Source organism: Colletotrichum fructicola (genome assembly GCF_000319635.2).
Source record: "Colletotrichum fructicola Nara gc5 chromosome Unknown KSG_Nara_v1_contig03, whole genome shotgun sequence".
Taxonomy (NCBI): domain Eukaryota; kingdom Fungi; phylum Ascomycota; class Sordariomycetes; order Glomerellales; family Glomerellaceae; genus Colletotrichum; species Colletotrichum fructicola.
The window spans coordinates 138,830-160,290 of record NW_027094053.1 but is presented as its reverse complement, the minus strand read 5'-3'; the positions used below and the strand labels follow the sequence as shown (position 1 = coordinate 160,290).

The window sequence follows — 21,461 nt, the reverse complement described above, 5'->3', positions numbered from 1 at the left end:
GCCATTTGGCTTGCCTCACCTGTCTTGACAAGCCCGCCGCGAGCAGTCAGTATGGCACTAACATTGACGACCGTCCCCGTTACCCTCATGGCTTACCTGCCACCCTACCCTGCCCTGCCCTGCGTGGCTGGCACAAAAAGTGCGTGTTTTCCCCTGTCGGAGGAGAACAGAATTGTGATGCGTTGCGGCGTCACAGCGTCGCAGTCAGGGTCTTTTGAGCGTGTTGGAGTGTTGGCCAAGACGAGATCGACAGTGGGCTAAAACGCATTGCGGACTGGTGCTAAGCTGTAACCATCAGTACGCCGAAATGACTTACAAGACACAGCAGCGATGGCCACATCATGTTTGAAAGTGAGCGAGACCTGTCTGGCTGCGAATGCGTCCGCCAGGCGCGTCCGGCAATGTCGGTGTCATCGGCTTGCTTCCGATATCCGAGGGCATATTAGGTCAGAGTGCGAGATCTGTAGGCAGGCGGGGATACGGCGAAGGGCGGAAGGATTGTCGACGGAGTTGATACTCGGAGTTGAGGCGGGTCAGCCGGGGTTGACTGCATCGTGCATGGTGCATCTGAGTCGAAGCAGGGCTACTTGGCGTGTACTTTGGTAGGCGCTGGATAGCCGCAGTGGGAAGCGGACCAAACTCAATTGATGCAGGTGACACGTGGATTTGTCGATGTGTTCCTGGGCAAGTGTCTGTGGTTCTTGCGAGTGGGTGTGAAGATGAAGAGGCAGGTTAAACGGTGATTGATTGAAGTGGCTCTCGGACCCCGTAGGCGCATCGAAAGGTGTTGGAGCCGGCGAGGAGACACAATGCAAGGCGTCGCGGATGGGATGGATGTGACTGGCAGCGAGGTACTCTGCAGAGCACCTAGTGTACTCGGTATGCAGTAGGTACTTTGATCTGAGGTGTACCGTATGGCCCCCTATTGCAGATAGTGTTGAAGGACGTCTAAGCGGGCCTCTGTGAGTTCAGCGTAGCGCATCGTATCTCCGTGATAGCGGCCACAGGCGTAAGCCGGGGCACAGGCACGATAGGGGCTAGGCTCTCGTCTCCTGTCTCCCCCTGTCCGTGGTGACTTGAGCGAGAGGGAGGCCGGAAGGGATGGATGGATGGAAATGTATGTGCGTGTGTCTGGATCGGGCTGTAAGCGACGATGGGTGGATGGTAGCGGGCGGTGATGGCTGGTGGTGGCGGGTGTGTGGACTGTATGAAGCCAAGCGGGCTGACTGACGTGTGGACGTGGACCGATATCAGCAGATAGCGGCATTGGCTTGCAAGACTGCGTAAAGTAGAGTGGGCAGCGGCGGCGAAGGCGGTTGTGCAAATATTCCTGAATGTGATATCTGGCAAGGCGTGGGTTTTGAGGAGTCGCGCATGTGTTTCTTCAGCTGGTGAGCTGCAGGTCGGACGCATGCGGCCAACAACGGGAGGCGACAATGGGCGCCGGGGGTCCAGACGCGGTGCAAACTGCAAGGTGCAAACACTGCGGCCGGGGCATGGGCTTCGGGGCATCCAGACTTAGCATCGGGGGATATGCGACATGGGACGGGGGAGCAGGGCGGAAAGAACAAAGATTGGGAGAAACAGATTGGTGGGTGGACGACGTGGTGGTGTGCCAGGGTGAGGGTGATGGATGATGGTTGGGAGATGGGAATGGGAAAGGCAGAGAGGGAAACATGGCATCCACAGGACTGGGTGTCGGGAACGAAACCCAAGGCAGGGCAGGGCAGGAGGCCCGCCGGCATAAGGAAGCTGATATGCCAGACCACACCCGACATCCATGAATGGAAGGCGAGAGGGAGGAAAGAAGCATCCTCCATCATCAGGAACGGCAACAGCGACACGCGATGTCCTTTCTTCCCTTGTTCCTTCCTGTTTTTTTTTTTTTTTTTTTTTTTTTTTTTTTTTTAAGGTTGGTGAGTCTGTATTAAGGGGAAGGAAGGCACCTCCATCGTCGGGTCGGCCTGGCTGACACTGCACTGTTGAACACCAGGCTGTTCCTGCCACAGATTGATTGCTTGCCTGCCTGCCTCGCCTTACAGATAGCCGTGGACAGCAGGAAGGGATGGGAGAGTACGTACCCGGCCCCTCCGCAGGTAGGTACGCGTACCACAGGAAATGTCCGAACGGGAAGGCAGATTTGACGGTGGATGAGGCCGTCAGCGGTCCTATTTCTGGCATCTACGCAGTACCTACGAAGGCTCATGTGGCTTAGATGACTGGTTTACCTACCTACCTTACCACTAGGTACTTTACCCAATGGAAGGTAGAAGCAGCATAGCAGAGCTGCCCCCTTACCAGCTCACCTCAGCTGGAGACCCCTGGGGAAAAGAAAAGGCTGGTCGCAGTCCAGTCGTCCGTCCTAAGACGCAGGAACTGGTCTCTTCTGTTGGTAGGGCGGCTGGGAATGGCGCTGCACTAGACATTAGACACAGAGACACGGAGCTCTACATCTCTACCTTAGATCTCGCGCCGCCTGTCACTGAGTCTTCTCTCAGTGGGTACGCAGGAGGGGGGGAAAAACTGGTGCAAGAAAACGGCGGGCATGGATCGGCCCTGAAGATGTGTACATGCCTTCGTACTACTGCATATCAGTAAGGTATGGGAGTGTCTGCCCAGTGGGCGCTGGTCTGGCCCCTGTCCCGGGATCTCTCCAGATCCCTGACCTGCACATGGCTGCTGTCTGCGTGCCGTTTTCTGCTTAGCGGACAGCCCGTCTCTGCGAAGTACCCGAACATCGGTCTGCGACAATCGCCTGTGTGCAGCGGTTATTAGGCACGATTAGGTGACTGTGACTGCTGCTGATGCTGATGCTGATGCTGCTGCAAGTCGCTCTTTCCATATCGCAACCTCCCGGAGAAGGGCCCACACAGGGGAGGAAGTTGCCCACTCAGGCGCACCTTCTCCTGATCTCGTTTGAGATTTGGGCCGCCTTTCCCAGACAGGCACTCACTCCCTTCCTCGCTGCGTGCCTGCCATTGCAGCCGGGCTCATTCACTGCAGGCAGCCTACACCCTCTGCACCTTCTGCACCTGCACCTGCCTGATCGTCACTGGCCATAGGTCGACCACTGACTGACCCAACCACTATCTTGCAAGCAGGTACGGTTCCGTGGGCGGAAGGAGGCTACCTTGATCGAACGTGGCTGCCCTCCTTCGTCACCTCCCGCCCTCCGTTCCTGCCTGACTTTTGCTTAGTGCAAGTGAGAGGTACCCGAGCCGACCGGCCTGAGTACCTATTTTACCTCAAGTACCTGCCTTAGGTACCTGAGTGAGATGATTAACAAATCAACCCCGATGGCCACCGGTTCTCATCTCTGCTAGTCTCTCTTCAGCGTAGCCTTAGCCTCTGCACTGTCTGCAGACGGGGAAAGGGTGAGGTGAGGTGTGTCTGTCACTGGTGCAGTGAGGTGAGGTACCTACCTGGTGAATGCTGTCCCTGATGCGCTGCTTGCCTGGGCTGCTTGCTTGCTTGAATTAAATTATTATTTGCTCCCTGCCTGCCTGCCTGCCTTCCTTCCCGTGTCGTGTCCCATGCTCCTTCCTGCCGCTCTTGCTCTTGCAATTGTTCCCTCACCTTGTCTCGCTTGACTAAGGCAAGGTACCGCCTGCCTTGCACTTGCACTTGCACTTGCACTTGCTCCTGCTTGCTGCTTGCCTTACCTTACGTCTCCGTACCTACCTTACCTTACCTTGCCTTGCTCTGTGCTCTGCCCTGCATTGCACTTGCTGCTCCCCGAGTCGTTCATTCTAACCAGAGTCTCGACTTTCTTCATCTCCATCTCCCTCTCCTCAATTTCTCTCTTCTCCTTTTCCCGGACATCACGCTGCCTTGCTGCCCACCGCATCATCGTGCCCACGACCGTTTTGCACCCGATACGACCCAGTCCCCAGTCGGGACCCATCGATCGTCCCCCCCGAACTTCAATCTCGCCTGCGCTGCCCTCTCTCACCTCCCATTTCGATTCCACTCTGACCGACACACTCTTCGCCAACAATCCACCCGGCACTCCTCTCAACCACTCAACAACCTCAAAACCCTTTTCCAGTCCCCGTCGCTGGTCTCCTCTCGCCTCCATACCTTACCATTAACTGTAGTGTACGGATACACTCCAGAATACGCAATACCGGCCACACCCCCCGAAGCGATCGAATTTCTCCTCTTCTCGCCCACCCCCGGAGCCCCTACCGACACCTGTCGTTGACTCCCGTTGCCGCTGCCGCTGCCGCCTACCTCACGGTCTTCCTACCTACGCTCACGCCGCTCGCCGCTGCAAACCAACCCAACCCAACCCGCAGAGCCCGCTCGCTCTCTTCCGTCATCCCAATTGCGCCCTGCATCTGTCTGCCTTGGTCCGACAGTCGTGAAGCAAGCCCCGGGCTGTGGAAACTCGAACCATTCTCTCGTCAACGAACTGGTCCGGACGGCCACTTTGACGAACCTTTTCAAGCAGGGATCCCGCTAAAGTCAAAAATTACAATGCCCACCTCACTCGATTCCTCTCGTCCCATCATGGCACCCTCAGTACGTTCTTCTGTCTCCTGATGTTGCCTTTCGCGCTCTAGCCCTCACCTGCCTTGTCCTCCTCCTTGACGTCCCTCCCGTTGGCTGCTTTGCTGGCTGCAAATCCGTCCATCCCTTCTGCTCCCTGCTGCGCCTCGTCCTCGATCCCTTTTTTCCTTTTTTTTTTTTTTTTTTTTTTTTTTTGCCTTTTTGGCTCTTTGACGCCGCACCTCCCGACAGCTCATCCCACACGTGGACCTCCTCCGTTCCTGCTGCCGCTGCGCTGCTACTATCTTAATCCTTACTCCTCCCGTTCGATCCCCCCTTCCTTGCATCCCCCTCTTCTCTATCCTACCCAATACCGCCCAAGATGACCGCCGTTCTGACCGAGACTCCCGTTCCACAGGTGCGAGCCTCTGTGCGATACAGTACCTACAGTATGGCGCCCTCCTTTGCGAACACCGTCCAGACCACCGACTCGGCTCACGCTGAGATCGCCGACATCGCGACCGGCCTCGACCGCATGGAGAACAAGGCTCTCAGCTCCCAAAGAGTCACCCTGAGCGAGGAGAAGACGGCCAACATGAGCAAGCTGGCCCTCGGTGCCAAGTTGGAGCGTGCGCTGGACCGGAGAATGAGCAGCCAGGACGCCGTCATGCGCCCCCGCGGCAAGACCTTGACCGAGAAGACCACTGCTGCATAAGCGACGCTGCGCCATTCGTCACTCAGTCAATCATGGCAAATTAAAAGAAACGGCCGCCAGAGTCCACGCTCAACACCAACTCGAATGTCGACGAGGGACCAGGGCCGAAGAACAGCGGCCGTCGGGATCAAAAAGAAGAATGATTATGTTTCCGGCCCTGGTTGGGGAGGAACCGAGGCAGGCCAAACCGGCAGATGAATGAACCGGCCTTGCGAAGCTGTCGAGCCGAATATCAACCTACGGACCTGCGAACGGTAGCAAGGGAGGATAATGGGAATAGCGGCTGCGAACATAAGCACCCCCTCACGCATGTTTTGATTTGGTCTGTTGGGATATCCAGAGGATGTCGGAGCGAAACGCCATGATGACATCCCACGCATAGTGTTTAAATGGTTTACTACGATGCTCCCCCTGTCCACGTTACATACCTTTTTCTTCTTCATTTCTCGCTGCGAGGCATGGCTACCACATGATGCGACTTGAATCACGGCACGGGGTTTTTCTTCCTCTTCCTCCGCGGACTTGGGGTTCATAGTCATGGTATTGGTACATGTGGTATACTACTAGAAATGCTAAACGACCATATCTCCCACGTCGGTCGGATGCTCACGACGGCCATGTGACTACCATATGATGTATGTGTCCACGGAAGTGCCCAGCTCCAGCAAGCCTCGGTGCGCATGCAACAGCCCCTCGGCACCGATCTATCAGGATGCGCCCAACTCCCAAGCCCTCTGCCCTCGGCCTGACTGTCCTCCGCCGGTATGCTTGTGTCGCACAATTGAAGCCCGCGCGACGTCTAGGTCCCTGATCAATCATGAAGAAGTTTCTGCTCCAGCACCTCTCCCTCAAGCACTCTCCTTCTTCTCAATCTTGGCCTCAATCTCCTTCAACTGCGCAACCAGCTCGCCCTCCTCGCCCTCGTACTCGAGCGCCTTGCCAACCCACTCCCTCGCCTCCTCGAGGCGGCCCATCTCCATCAGACACCTGCCCCTGCGCCACCAGGCCTTTGCGTTGCCGACCTTCCTCGCCTCGACGCTCGCCTCGGCGTCGACGGAGCCCTCGGCCCACTGCTGCAGCGCCATGTGCGCCTGCGCGCGGTTGGCGTACAGGCTGGCGACCTCCTCGCGGACGAGCTGCGAGGGCTCCCACAGCGGGCGGGTGAGGGCCATCTGCAGGCCGAGGGTGTAGAACTTGACGGCCTCGGCGTACTTCTTCTTGTGGAACTCGGCGTTGCCCGAGTCGCGGAGCTTGGAGACGTTGGCGGAGCGTTTGGGGTTGACGGGCATCGGCGGCGGGGGCACGCCGTGCTGGGTGGTGGTGTCGGAGGTGACTAGGGAGCGGTGGAGGGCGTTGAGCTGGGCGAGCTCGGCTTGCAGCGCGCGCGAGGAGGAGGTGGAGGAGATTGCTTTGGACTGGGGGTCTATTTGGAGGGGGAGGAGGTCGAAGTGTGTGAGTTCCGACATGTTGGGCGGTTTTTGGTGGTGTGTGGTGTGTATTAAGGTGGGTGAGGTCTTTCGTCTTCGGGTATCTTTTTTTGGGTGGTGAAGGCGACCGTGTTCGTGACGGCGTGAGGGTTCGTTTGCTGTGGTGGTGGTGAAGACGAGAAAGAGAGAGGTTGTTTGTTGCGAGACGAGCGAGCGGACGCCTAGGTGGTTAGTTGGTCGGTCGCTTTGCGCAGGACCTCTTTGGGGGAGAGGACACTTCTCCGAACGTTATCCTTATCGGGCTTAGGCGGTAAGTGGGTCACGTGCTGATGGGGGGATTGACCGAGCTCACCGAGCCGAGCTGCCTCACCTTGGTGGCGGCGAAGAAGAGAGACCTTTCGTTCCAGGGTGTGAGACAGCGTTGATCTAGCATTCCGATCGCGTCTATTGTTCCATTGGTTTACTCTTCGTGGTCGGCTCATATCTCATTACGGCGCTTCAACGTGCATCCATCGGGGAGCATGCCCACATCGTGTAGCATCTGTTGGTGTAAGACGTGAAGCTTGCGCTGTAACAAGTGTACGTCCAGCCAAACTCATCCTTGGCTTACAGTTCTTGCATTGAGATAGTAGCAACTGCATGTTCTGGAGGCCTCATTATGGGGGCGAGTCCAAGCGATAATACTCACATCGTTCTCCCAGCGGCTGCCCATGCCGTCATAACTTCTTTGGACCACCAGGTCGCGAGACCCGAGGTGAGCTGCTAGCAGACTTTGTGAAATCATCACCATGTTGCTTGGCCAGCGATTTGAAGTCACTCGATTAAGACTCATCATCATGAACCGTTCATGTTTTTGAATGCAATGACTCCTTCGTTGCTTTGGTGACAGTTGATGCACCGGCCCATCAGAATGCTATCCCGCCATCCAGCCACGTTGAGCGCCATGTTGAGTACCTTTTCCCCAGACTAAATCTATAAGAAGATGGTCACTCCAATGCTATGCCTCAACCCAAGTATTCAGGTCTCATGTCTCCTTATAATAAGACTTGTTCAGCCCTTTCTCGACTGCCGCAATCTGCAGTGCTAACGGCAACGAGAACTGGCGGCAGTACATGAAGCTGCCGGTCATGTACCAGAATCCAGGTACGCCTGTTGATCGCCACCACTACACCCAGTCAGCATCAACCCAAATCGTTGTCAGATCCTTGACTTACCCCAGATCGCTCTTGCTCCTCGTCCAACTGCCCAAACTTGCGCAGCCTCTTCGACACCTCCGAGCCCATCAGCTTCTCAATGGTCGTCGTCTCCTTTTGGAACCCGGTAGCAAGCACCACCACATCCGCCTCAAGCTTCGTCCCGTCAGCGAGGACCAGGCCATCCTCCACAAACTCCCGCACCCCCTCCTCGCATCTCTTAATCTTGATCCGGCCGTCGATGATCATCTGGTTTGCCCCTTGGTCAATGTAATACTGGCCCCCCTTGATGAGCTGGTAGTCCGCCAGACCGTACCCGTCGTCGCCCTCCTTCAGCGCCAGACCGGCCTTCTTCAACCCGTCGTGGACAACCTTGTCGTGCGCCGCCATCATCTTAGTCAGCCCGATGCTCATCTTCCTAATAACAGCTAACGGGATCGCGTTGCCGACAATGTCGGCTTCCTCCGTGCTGAGGCCGGGGATTTCCCACAGCGCAAGCATGAAGTTCTCCCAGGACTCGCGGGAGATGGAGTAGATGGCCCGGCGCTGCATCATCGTCACCTCTTTGGCACCGTGTGCGACAAAGTCTGCGGAAATGTCGTGCCCGCTAGTGGCGGAGCCGATCACCACGACCTTTTTGTTGCCCACATCCTGAATGTCGGCGGCGGACCTGTGGTGTTTGGAGTGGTAGATCTGCCCCTTGAAAGACTCTTGGCCCTTGAACTCGGGCACAATCGGTTCATCTCCAAAGAGGCCGGTGGCTAGGACGACGTGCTTCGCGGAGAGCGTGCGTGTTCCCTCTGGCGTCGTGACTTGGACAGTGTACTTTTTGGCAACTTCATCGTAGGTGACCTTTGTCACGTCGGAGTCGTACTGGATGTCGAGACCCATCAGCTGGCCGTAGTGCTCCATGAACTCTGCCACCTTGTCTCCGGTAAGGAACCTGGGCCACGTCTCGGGGATCTTCATGTAGGCCCAGTGATCCGTGTAAGTCGGCGTGTGGAGCGTGACGCTCTGATACCTCTTCCGCCAGGAGTCTCCGAGGCGAGAGCTCCTCTCCAGGAGACGGGTCTTGATGCCCATGTGCTGCAGTCGCGCGCCGAGCATCAGTCCAGCTTGCGCTGCCATGCTGTCAGTCAATAATCTTATCAGAGCTCATGGCAACTCACCTGCACCAACAATCAACACCTGCAATTCCTCTCCGTCCGTCCCATTCGTCCCATTGGTGGCCAACGCAGGCGGCACGCATGCAGCCCTCTGCTTCTCCAACTCCCTCTGATAATCCAGCCTCTCGAGCTGCGTGAACACGGTCCAGGCCTTCCACTCGCCCACACCCACATTCATCAGCTTCAGCAACCCCTTCCCTTCTCCATGAGGCGTCCGGAACGTGAACCCAGACTGGATCCAGATCTGCCCGCCAAAGTCGACGAGCAAAGGCTGCAGGCCCCCGAACTTGTTCGGCTCAAGCTCCGAGAGGCCGTGTTCTGCGGAAGAAAGGTACGCCGCGATGGCCGCCTGGCCCTGTTTGCATGAAAAGTCCCATGACAGCGCGACGATGTCTCTCCACCAGCAGTTCTCGATGAAGAGGTCGGACAGAGTAAAGTCCTTCTCGGCGAAGCGCTGGGAGAGGGCTGTCAGCCACGATGTCGTTATTTGCACGGCATCGACGGATTCTTTGGTGACGCCCGGCTGGAGCTGGAGGTCCGGTAGCTCGGGGAGTTTCGTGCCGTCCATGATGTCGGTGATCTAAAAGATGCAAGGGGGACGGGAAGAGGCGCTGAAGAAAGACACCGATCGTGCGGTCGAGGGGGCGGGCGCAGCATGACTTACATGGGATTTCCGCGCGGGATGTACATAAACCAGCGCGATAGCGTCCGATAGCTTAAACGGGCCAATGCCGGGCTTCTCGACCGCCGGGCGCCGTCCCCGCAGCACGTCTTCATTGGCGGGGCGTCCTCGTCCCACCCCGAGTTCGGATGGTTCCCGGGGGCGAGCGTTGAAGGCTTTTAAGGTTGATGCAACGTTGTGGCATGGGATAATCTTATCTGATCATCCCCCACCGATGATCGCGGGAGCAGACCAATTGGACAAGGGAGGAGGATGGCGATGGAGGGCATGGCCGGTGGGATGCGGTGGTAAGCGGCCGAATTATGTAAGAGATGGACGTGGTATTTGGGATCGGAGGGTCTTGGCGAGGGGATGGCAGTGTCTGCCCCTCATCTTGCGTTGTGACGTGAGAGATGGGTTCAGAAGAATGTAGTCTGTGGCATGTTGTCCTGTTGTTCCCACCCGTGCTGGTCTCATCAAGCAATGGATGCACAATATAGAAGGAGAGGAAATGGTTCAGGCAGGCTTGGGAAAGGGAGCACGGCCATGTCCTTGGGAGTTTTCTCCTCGACGATACATCACGTTGTCGCATACCGAGTCATTTCATTCTCAGAAGTTTTCCTATGTGAACCCGGACTCGTTGAGAGAGATGACAGGACTTCTCGGGAACATGGACAACATTCCCCCAGGACTCCGGATCACACTCAACGTGGAGTTGTATCTGACATCACTGATTTCTATACGTACATTATGTTGAATCAGCCGCATTCAGCTTCTGCCTGTCCATTGTCGTGTTGAGTACATTCATTTTCCTCATTTGGCCCGGGCCCGGGTGTCATGTTCCCAAGGCGCTCGTGCGATGAATTCCATTGCTCGATCCAATCAAATCTTAATTCTCGTTCAGGCAGATGCGTGATTCCGTTCCGCCCTTGATTTCACGCAGCACGAAAAAAGTGGCTAAGACATAATCATAACACCAACAAGTTTCACGCACCCGGTCACAGAGGACAACAATATGGGAGTTTCGATAAGTGCGACCAACGGAGGCTGCCTTGGGGTTTTGATGTCTCCATCAGATTGGTTGAAGCCTGCTTAAGCTGCTATGTAGGCTGCGTGGCTGCCTCCAACATAAATCTGGGTCTCAAATCCCAAATAAATGCATAATAGTTTGTACCACAACCTCAAGTATTGAAATACGGAGGCCTGCTTCTCTTCACCCGCTCTCCTCAAGTGTGTGGCACGTATACCCTTTTTCTAAGCTCGCAATCGAAGCATACCAGCTATTTCCGTTGAACCGCTCAAGAAAAGTAAGATGCAAGACTCCTCTTCAAACACGTCACTACAGCGCAAACCTCTCAGCCGGCAATCTTTCTCTTCCAATGGCGACAACCCCCCTTCAGCGAGATCACTTCTTGCTGAGGATGATTCTGGCCAGGCATCCCTTCCTGGCCATCCTGTCGAGCAGGAGACCAATGACATATCAGGAGTGCAGCAGAGCAACACCTATTTCAAGTACAAGCCTGTGTCCACCGAGGACAACGCTGCCTCTGAAGTCAAGGGGCCACGACGCCGTGTGGGAGTAGCGTCTCTGCCAACCGATTGCGCAGCAGTGCTACTCTCAATGGCAACGATCGTATTCGTCTCTTTGGTTTGGAAACTAGATGGCTCCAGGGTTATCAACAACTCGTATGACTCTTGGAAGAACGCCATCACCATTGTAAGTACCTAGTATTGATTAACATCACGAAGCTGCGGCTAAAGTTTATTTGGTTCAGCTTGCAACTGTCTTTCCCATCCTTTTCGCCTCAATCGTCGGTCGACTGATGACAGAAGCCACCCGGTGGAAACTAGAAAGGGGCTCCACAATCGGCTGCCTCGAGCAACTTATGGGGAGCCAAACAGTTGGTGGATCTGTCCTTACAATACTACGGCTACGTTCTCTGAGCGTTCTGTCCCCGCTATTGCTCCTTGTATGGTCCTTTTCTCCGCTTGGAGCACAATCATTGTTACGAATGACGGAGTTGCGATACAGCTATCGTGAAAAAGAGACAACCACGACCTTTTTCGACACTACCGCCAAAAGCCAAGTTGCCGAATGGTACAGAAGAAGCATTGGCAGTCAACATGTCCAAACTGCAGATGCCAAGCTACGTGTGCTGAAGTCGTTGTACGCCACACTGGTTACCGCGCCGGAAAAGATCAAAAATACATAATGGATATTTGGGGAAATGTTAAGATACCAATGCTGAAGGACGTGGAAGTGCAGGGATGGCAGAATACGTCATCGCACAGTGCTACTCTGCCGTACGCATCTCTAATGGGAGTGCCTGTCAACAATATCGGGGATGGCAACACATCATTTTCTCTCGAATCCACTTACATTCAACTAGATCGCATCAACGCTACGTACTACGATGTATACGTCGGGAGAGACGAACAGCCCCCCCTTGGGCCCGTAATGACCGAAGGTCTCAAAAACGCCTCTGACTTTGCCAATCGCCCTTGGAAAGAAACATATAGCCTGCCAAACAACACATGGCATGGATATAATGCCACTTACACCCAGCGTTGGAGCCTGGCGCTTGATCGTTTCGTGGATGCCCTTTGGCTGGAAAATAACGGCACCGCATCCTCATACTATCAATACCCACTTCCCGCCCACACCCACAAAATGGACCGGCCTGTTCTTTTCCTCGAAGAGATCGGCGTCGAAGCAGGCCCTACTATGCTTCTCTTTGAAGCAGACTGCTCATCACAGTATTACCAGCTGGATGGTCAATTCAGATCATTTTGTGGAGTCAAGCAACGATACGTCGAGTCCATCGTTCGCTGTTCGAGTCTTGCATCCAAAAAGGAATGTACCGTTGCCGAACAAAGACTTTCACAAAAGCCGCACCCGCCTGAAAACATATCACAATTATCATTCCCAGCGGTCTTCTGGGCTCTTCTAAAGGGACTGTCCGAAAACACCCACATAACGTATCAATCCGAGCCATCTCTTTATTACATCAAAGACCCATCTCTAAAAAGCCAGCAATCCCAGAATACCGATTTCCTCCGCAACGTTACCAGAGAAGACGTAAGTATTCGTCTAACGCAGTTGATCAACACATTCCTTCAACTCGGTCAACTACACCTTAATGGCACAACTAGAAGCGAAACAGATGCAAGGTTTGAGCCTAATATCACAGTTCCGGCCACTAGCAAAGAAGAATTCCTTATCCTTCATGTGTCTAGGGGCTGGGCAGTGTTATCTTTAGCCTCTAGTCTTGTTCTCCTTGCTGCCAGCATCGTTGGGATTGTCTTCAAACATATGGCACGGGGGCCAGAGGCCTTAGGCTACGTTTCAACAGCATTACGAGACTCACGGCATGTAGAGCTCGATTCGGATTCAGGATGGATGAACAGCATTGATCTATCGCGAAGAATGAGGAATGAGCGAATTCGACTGGGAGTGGTTGCTGTTAGGAGTGACAAAGTGCCTGTCTTGGGTATTGGGCGCGAAAAGGACACAGATAAGATGTAGGATCTTGCAGAGTTCTCAATCAGATTGCTATAATAGTCTATCACCTATGGTATGTGTGTATGAGCCTCGATTCAGCAGCCTTCCGTTCTTTCGGAGCTGCGGAAGTACCACGTGACAAAGCCATCAACCTGCGGGGGGTAATGTTGGGGCAGTCGCCATATTCTGAAAGAAGAGTCGCGTCCGAGGGCGTGTGATTGAATCTTAATGAGAGTGTTAGGGCTTGTAGATGGAGACAGGACCCAAAGACTGAAGTCTAAAACCATCGCCTTCCACAAGCAGATCTTGGCGAGATTCTGGTCAAGTGAAGGAGAACAGCGGGAACAATAGCAGTGACTAGTTGGTGTGGCTCATAAGGGTGGACGCTTCATAACCAGGCTCTCGAGTCTCACCGCCCCTGGATGCTTGTAGATGCTCATAGCAGGAGGAGCTGACTGCGAAGGTAGAACTTCAGATAGGGCTATTAGTATGGCGATGAGGTTTGCTCTCCGGGCGGATAACTATCTAAATTAGGTCTAACAGTAAATTATTTATCTCAATAGTTCTATTATCCCTATCGTACCTGCCGTCCCTGCCCCTGTACCTCTCGCTGTCTTTATTGCTACGTTATTGTTGACGTTATTGGCCCTATTGTCGTCCATGCCTACTACCCGCCCGGATAGCTAGGAAAATCCACCCGGATAGCAATACTAGCAATGCTCATGGCGATAAGGGTCAAGCCGTGGCGTGAGAGCACGCGAATAGAGGTAGAAGACACAGCGAGTGAGAATGACTATACTGTAGGAGTATCGCAAGGGAGTTGGGGAAACTGTGGTGTAAGAGGACGCACCCTCAAGATATTCTGAGGAAAGTAGCCCGATACATCACAGAAGACTGTGAGTGAACTTGATGTTGGCAGCTGAGCCCAAAAGATTTCGGCCCGCTGAAGACCAGGTACCATCTTGGATCTGCACATCTTCACAGACCGGCAACAGTAACGGCAAGATGAGAGGCCTCAGCTCAATCCAACGGGATGCCCCGGACTGTATACTGCAAGCGGTGCATCGTTTTCCATGGGATATCGGGTGATAAAGGCGCCTGCGCATTCGTGCTGGTGATTGCAGACGGACCTGGGACATGTGAAAAGAGAAGGGCACATCTTATTGAAGCACTGAGCGCCAGCATTTGACGATACCCTGAATTCCTTTAAAGTTGAGTTCCGCGGGGACTTGTGTGGCGATGCCGTCAACGTGTGACCCTTCATCACCAGCCCGATTCAGAGTTGCAGGACGAGGTCCTGGAAAGTAGGCATGCGAAAGACACGCTTCCTCAAAAACGCCAAGGCGTACACAGATCGTACTTGAGCCTCACACTGAGACTTCTCAACCACCCAAAGCCTGCAACCTCTTTCCTGGGCACACCTTGGACAATCTCCAGACCAAACGCCGAGACCATTCTCTTCGGGCTAAAACTCGGATAGGCATGGAAATCATCTTGCATCGTCGAAGCGGAGCCTCGACAGCAAAGACACCAAGAAAGATCTACAAGCCTTCTAGCCCGAAACCCAGGCGCGCCGAGAAGCTCACCGCATCCGCCAAGTACTTCGTGAAATGCCTCAAGTTGAATTACACCCAAAGGGTTAAAGAATTCGTCTGCCCCTTTCCGTCGCCAAGACATGTCCAGTTCACCAAGGACGAGGCAGTGTCGGCGACTGAGGGAAAGTCGCCCAGGTGCCAAGGCCGCTTACCGAGATGAGCAGACGCGTCAGGGCCGCCAAGACATCACACATTGAACGCTACGAGACGGGAGTCACTTGAGATATTGGGACACAAAAGATGAACAAAGAGAAAAAGGGTTCTATTCATCGCACAAAAGACACCTAGAAAACAATACAAGCCTCTTTTCGCGAGGCCAGAGTCATGAAGCAGAGTATAGCTGCTGCCAGCGAGGTCCCAACGCCATGTGATGATGACAATACACAAAAGAGCCTCTCATGCCATAATAAAAATGAGTAATCCTGTCGAGCCGTGACTGTATTATACCAGGGCTGGCAACTGATGCCGCCCTGCTTGGATATCTTACACGCTCGCATAAAAGTACGTCGCCCACATCTTCTCGGGCGCCCGGGTTTGGTCCTCCTCAAATCATCAAGTAATTGGCATCGCTTACAGAGCGACCATGGCGGCACCGACACCGACGGCGGCGACGAGGTAGGTGCCGACGGCAACGGAGCCGAAGGTGAAGAGGGGCTGGTAGACGTTGCCGGGGGCAGCGTTGCCAGAGGCGCTAGAGCTGGGGTTGGCGGTGGAGTCAACGGGGGCGGTGGCGGTGGCAGCGGCAGAGTTGGCGGCCTCGGCGGAGGCGAGGGCAGTCTTGCAGGTATCGTTGGTGGAAGAGGGGGTGATGACCTGGGCCTGGCCGTCGAAGTCGCAGGCGGTGCTGGCCTTCTTCTGGTTCTTGTAGTAGGTGTCGAGGACGAAGGCAAGCTTCTGCTCGGCGTTGCACATGCTGTAGGCACCGTAGACACCGGTGGAGGTGTTGGCGGAGATACCAGAGCAGGCGGAGGCGTCGGCACCGCAGATGAAGCCGAACATCTCACCGATGGCGGAAGCCTTCAGGCCGGACTTGGGAGTGCAAGAAAGGCTGGAAACCATGCAAGAGCAGAGGTCCTTGTTGGGGGTGGGGGGAAGGGCCTTGCCGTTGACCTCCCAGGTAGAGCTGACGGCGGGGCACTCGGCAGGCTCGTTGGTGGGCTTGTAGGAGTCCATTTGGACGGCGGAGGGGGTGGCAGCCAGGACGCGGGAAGCAAGAGCGTCGTAGTTCTTCATGGTGGTGGCCTTGCCGTTGGAGACCTTGACGAGACCGTAGTCGTTGGCCTCCTGGTGGAACATGTAGACGATACCGCCGGAGAAGACCTCGGTCATCTCAGTGTCGTACAGGGCAGTGGTCTCCTGGAAGATACGGCCCTCGGCGCCGTCGGGGATGTTGCAGCCGTACTCAGCGAAGAATACGGGGACGGAGTAGTTCTTGAAGAACTGGACCTGGGTCTCGTAGCCAGAGCCAGCCATGGTGTTCTTACCGCACCAGGAGTAGATGTTGTAGCCCCAGAAGTCGATGGCGGAGTCCTGGTCGCCGCAGTTGAAGTAGTGGGCAGAGTTGTCGCGAATATCAGCGTCATCGTTGGCAGCGTAGCCAACACCCATCCAGCGGTAGCCCTTGTCCTTGATGTACTTCTTGGAGTCGCGGACGGCGGCCTTGACGAAGGCGGAAGCCTCGGTGTTGGTCTTGTTGTTGGAGACCTCGTTACCGGCGAAGAAGCCGATGGTGTTGTCGTACTTGGCGAGCTCGTCGATGACGGCGGTGTAGCGGGTGTACAGGTCGGTGTTCCACTGAGCGTCGTCACGGTTGATGGAGGTCTTGGGCTCTCCCAAGTCGGAGACGACGTAGATGCCAGCATCGGAGAGGAGCTTCATGCAGGCGGAGTGGTCCGCGGTAGGGTCAATGGCGTAGGTACGGATGGTGTTGGTGCCAGCCTTGGCCAGGATGGGGACGTCGCGCTTGCAGGCGGTCTCGTCGGCGAGGGGGTCCTTGAACTCGCCAGTCTTGGACTCACCACCGGCGGCGGCGGTGTCCTGCTGGTAGGCGATACCCTTGATGTAGAACTGGGTGCCGTTCTCGTAGAAGAACTTGGTGCCCTGGGAGGGGGTTAGCTGGCTGCGACTGGAGAGGGATTGGATTCGTGGGTATGGGCATACCTTCATGACGATAGGGTCGAGAGCAGCGGCGTTGCTGGCGAGCAACAGGGCCGCGGAAACGGCAGCAGCGACTTTGCCCATTGTGACGGATTGGTTTCGGGGTTGGTTTGTTGAAGCGGTGGAAGTTCGGTGGTCGGGATCGATGTGGGAAGATGTCGTCGGTCGGGTGGATGACGTCGGAGACCTAAATCAAATCGGAGACTGGAGAATTCCTTGGGCGCGACAGAAAGGGTGGTAAAATAACGAGTTCTGGTAATGAGTGTGTGAAGTCGAGTGTTTGGTTGGATTGGTGATGAAATTAAAAGAATAGGGTTCAGAGACACAACATTCGGCAAGATGAATCAAGCGCAATGAATATTTCTCTTCTCTCCTAAAAAGAATAGTTCCCCTAAAAAATGAAAAAGCGATTGTTGAGGGAGTGACGGTTTAGAGGAAACACACGGGGGAGAGAAAAGGAGAAGTAGCAGGAGGAAGGAGGCGATGTGAAGGGAGGGAGCGACGGTAGAAAAGCAGTTGGAAACGGGCCCTGGAATGGAATATCTTGGCGAAGCGGGTCCTGCTCCCATCCGTATCCTCGTACCGTTTCCCTCCCCCGTCGCCCGCCTCCACCGGCAGCCCCAGTGCTCCAGTGCTCCATTGCTCTAGGACTCTCCAGTTAAGAGAGATTGGGGAGGATGCAAGTGCCAAATGGGATCGCCTGGTGTGCCTGGGCAAGCAGCAGGAAAAGCAGGCTAGACCACCAAGGACGTGGAATTAACAGCGGGCAACAAGGTGCAGCAACTGGCCCTCTGCCCTCTGCCAGAGACTGCAAGTGCAGGCTGCAGGGTTGCGGCAGGGAAGGCGCCAGGAACATGGACAGGGGCGTGGGGGCCAGGGGCGCCTTCCTTCCTGGTTGGTGCCACTTTGGGACTAGCTCCTTCCTTGCAGGTAAGCTTGAAGGTTCTTTCCTCGTCTTCTGTGTCTGTTCCTTCTTTCTTTAGCGGTCCAGCAGCAGCGGCAGCAGCAGCAGCAGCAGGTGCGATGCGATGGAAGCGCGGAAGGAAGGACAGTGTGAGTGATGAGTCTACTTCCTTCCCCTTCTTCATCCCATTCCTCACCTCATCCCATTCCAATTACTTAACCTACCTTAAGGTGCAAAAGGCAGGAAGAAACCCGTATTCAAACGGTCGTCGCACGTTTCGAGGAGGCGCAGCTGTTTAGTCTGTCTTGTTCACTGCTTCAGCCCTTCGCCAGAAACCACAAACCACAAACCACCGCATCGCATCAGACTGAGGCGGTCGACATGGTACCTGAAGCCGCTGCGAGACATGGCTGGATCACGAGGTACCTGCGTACCCAGTCACGCATCACGCATCACTCTCCCGACCAGACTTACTGCATAGTGGCCCCCCGGGAACCGCCCAGGCCAGGTTCATCTCGTTTCAAGCCTGTGAGAGCCTCCTGCCTGCCACAGTCCATCACAGTACGCCACAGTGTGCAAACGGTCAGCAATGACGGATGACATAACGGCCGACATACCGCTCTATCTGGCTGCCACACCATTTGCGACGGACAATGCTAACGAGCCATCATTTCCTCTGCCCTTCCACCACCATCAACACTATGCCATGACCGCTCTCTGCTCTCACCCCAAGGCCGTTAGTCAAAATGGCGAGAAATAGGGGCAATCTCCACACAGGTGAGCTTCGGCCTGGAGTAGCGGCTGATTTTCCCAGACCGGGACCTACGGACGCCGGCCCCCCTACCACCCACCACCACCCCATCCACCCATCCACCCATCATCGCACATCCCTCCGGTCAATGATGCAGGCATCGAGTACCGCCCGTCACGGTCCAACGGTAAATCATCGCCAATAGTCCTCTGTATCACTTCCGCCGCCTGCCTTCGCCATACCCGAGTAGCACTCGACAAGCTACCGCAGTATTGCCGCCAAGCACCGACTGACCATTGCCAGATCTAAACATCTACGGTCTACCTACTCAATTGGCGTCAAGACCGCCAAGAGATCAATCCGCTCAAGCATTGGCATTTCTTGTCGTCCATTCTGCGCCTCTTTTTATCCCCCAAGACCCCAACTCCCGCTGTCAACCCGCCCCTCCATCTGCCAGACTTCACATCGGGGATCGCTTGGTCGAGGTCAAACTCATTTCAGCTGCCTCTGCCCAGCCCGCCGCCCAGCGCGACACCGTCTCCCCTTCAGGCCGTCCAAGATCTTGGAGAACGCTGCCAATGCGAACTCATCAGCCAAAGGCCGCTCGGCCAAACACACTTCGAATGGGAAGTCAGTCGCCGACGGCACTCCTTGCAATCGTTATTACAATCAACATACGGCCATCGGATATTGCTCCACATCAGTCCGCCTTCCCTGTGTCCCCTAACTCCCCCCCGGGGGCACTTCATCAGAATGAACCACATGCAATGGCAATGCAAACATTGGCCGAACCAAGAAAACCAAACATTACGAAAGACCAACAACACAACACACATTGCCGACAAACGGTCCAGATCTCCCGTAGGCCTGCATCACAGCCACTCCTCGCCATCCACTGAGGAGACCTCGCCTGGGTGCTTGTGAGATTCACAGAGGGGCCGTTGGCGCCAAATTCCAATCTCGGTCCAGTCCACAGGCACTGTCACGGACGTCCCCCTCCAATCATCCCACACGTCCAACTGCCACCCATCGTCCATCGCGCATCCATCCATCAACCTCGAACCAACCGGTCCGATGTCTTGCGCTACCTATATCCGTACTTGGTGTCAGTGGTAAGTGGTGACTTGCTATCTCGTTCTTCTATGACGACGCTACTGTGCCAAGCCGCATAGCCCTACTGCACACTCGTCCTTCGTATTTTAGACTTTGGCTTGAGCTTGCGAAAAGTTCAGCGCAATCACGACGAGACCAGACGACCCCAAGTCCAAGTCCAAGTCAGGCAGAATGACGATTATCGATGCAGCAACACAATGAAATTCCATCAACCCCCAAAAGAATACGAGGCACACTGCAGTCTGCAGGACGGCCTCCAAGGTCTCCGACGAAACCACCATCCATCCATCCATCCATCCATGGACCATCCCATCCCACCCAGGCCACCCGAGTCAGAAACGTACAGTGCGCAGCAGCAGCCTGTAGAAATAAAATACCAACAAAAATAGTGACGGCGGCGGGAGTCAATTAACTCTCTTTTCTTGGGGCCACCTTAAGTTAATTTACGCGCTTTAGCCCAAACAAGACGTCCAGTGGAGCCGAAATTGGCCCAGCACACCCGATTCGACAAGTCACCCGCCTTCATTGGCACCACCTGGAATTTGATGTTCATGCTCCCAGTCCACTCACTGCCTACAGTCCAGTTCTCAGTGCAAGGCAGAGACGACGACCGTGACTGTGAATCGATAATAATTGTGGTCTTTCAGTGGACCGACCGACACTTGTTCATCTGCCTTGCAGCACCATCATCCAACAATCCTGCTCCAGGCGACATGTTCATCATTGCTTGTTTTTCTTGTTTCTAAATCTATCCTCCGTCTCTGTGCCTTCACAGGGAAACTATGTAATCATGTCTCCAAAATAAATCCATCGCACATCCCCATCTCTGGCATTGCTTATCAAACTTCCGGCAGTGCCTGTGCTGTGCCCCGTTGATGTTCATCCCAGCCCGCCAAAACTCTGAAGCGAGAAAGTCTCGCGTTTGTCCCTACTGTCTCCCCCTGATTGCCCGGGTTGACGCTGTTATTATTGGCAAACCCGCGTTTCGCCCCTCCATCACCGCGTTTCAATCAATCCAAATCGTCGACAACAACCACAGCTGAGCATTGCCATCGCACTTCAGTCTTTCAGCTCCTCATCCCACCCGTCCCGCTGAACCTCCCTCGGCCAAACGCTCCTCCCGCGGCCTCCTCGCAGCGGAATCCCCGGTCGCCGCCTCGCCTTACCCGACGTCTCGTTCCATGCGCCGACCAGCACCAGCCCCTGGGTCTCCCCCGGTAGCCAGCACGACGGCCGCCCCTCAAGTCCGTGTCAAGTTGATGGGGTCGCGCTCAGTCGCTCGCTGATCGAGATTTTTTGTCGCTGTCCACTTGTGTGCTGTGCTTGCTGTCTGGTGCCCGACGTCATCGGTGGACGCTCCGTCTTGTCAATCTTCATCTGCCCAGCGTAGCGTTCGTCCCGCCGCCGTCATTCGCGTCGTCGCACCGTCCGTCTATCGTATCGTATCGTTCGCGATCGTCAAAGAAGGGGGGGAGGGATGTCCCCTAAAAAAACAAGAAAACCAAAAATGCTTGATCTCGCTCAGCCCTTTTTTCGTGTATCTCGTCTCGGCGAATTAATCTGCGCCTGCGACCCCCCGTAAACCCCCCCGAAAGTATGGCTGTAGAAAAAAGGCGGCGCGCGAATCAATCAATCAATCACCATTTGCCGGTGATCTTGAAGTAGGCCTTGCCCACGCCGTAGCAGACGCCGTCCCAGACCTCGTACGTCTCGCGCCAGACTGTCCTGAGCGGGTTGCGCCCCGAGCGTCCGTGTCGGTATGTCTGGCTAACGGTCGTCATTGTTT

General features: G+C 55.2%; 4 protein-coding genes across 4 annotated transcripts; 1 reads left to right on the top strand and 3 right to left on the bottom strand.

The window, feature by feature from the left end:
* Positions 1 to 4,512: 4,512 nt before the first annotated feature.
* CGGC5_v004793 (uncharacterized protein) lies at positions 4,513 to 5,206 on the top strand (the record flags this gene model as incomplete). The annotated part of the gene is made up of 2 exons (XM_032027207.1): positions 4,513 to 4,524; positions 4,910 to 5,206. The coding sequence occupies 2 exons, from the start codon at positions 4,513 to 4,515 to the stop codon at positions 5,204 to 5,206; spliced, it is 309 nt and encodes a 102-aa protein (XP_031893569.1).
* Positions 5,207 to 6,054: 848 nt separating this feature from the next.
* sec72 (Translocation protein sec72) lies at positions 6,055 to 6,672 on the bottom strand (the record flags this gene model as incomplete). Its single annotated transcript, XM_032027096.1, has 1 exon — positions 6,055 to 6,672. The coding sequence occupies one exon, from the start codon at positions 6,670 to 6,672 to the stop codon at positions 6,055 to 6,057; it is 618 nt and encodes a 205-aa protein (XP_031893201.1).
* A 985-nt stretch (positions 6,673 to 7,657) lies between these two features.
* CGGC5_v004791 (putative indole-3-pyruvate monooxygenase YUCCA8) lies at positions 7,658 to 9,560 on the bottom strand (the record flags this gene model as incomplete). Its single annotated transcript, XM_032026983.1, has 3 exons — positions 7,658 to 7,798; positions 7,848 to 8,947; positions 8,996 to 9,560. 3 exons carry the CDS (start codon positions 9,558 to 9,560, stop codon positions 7,658 to 7,660), a joined length of 1,806 nt encoding a protein of 601 aa, XP_031893200.1.
* Positions 9,561 to 15,320: 5,760 nt separating this feature from the next.
* Positions 15,321 to 16,991, bottom strand: CGGC5_v004790 (1,3-beta-glucanosyltransferase; the record flags this gene model as incomplete). The annotated part of the gene is made up of 2 exons (XM_032026870.1): positions 15,321 to 16,850; positions 16,911 to 16,991. The coding sequence occupies 2 exons, from the start codon at positions 16,989 to 16,991 to the stop codon at positions 15,321 to 15,323; spliced, it is 1,611 nt and encodes a 536-aa protein (XP_031893207.1).
* Between the last annotated feature and the right edge of the window lie 4,470 nt (positions 16,992 to 21,461).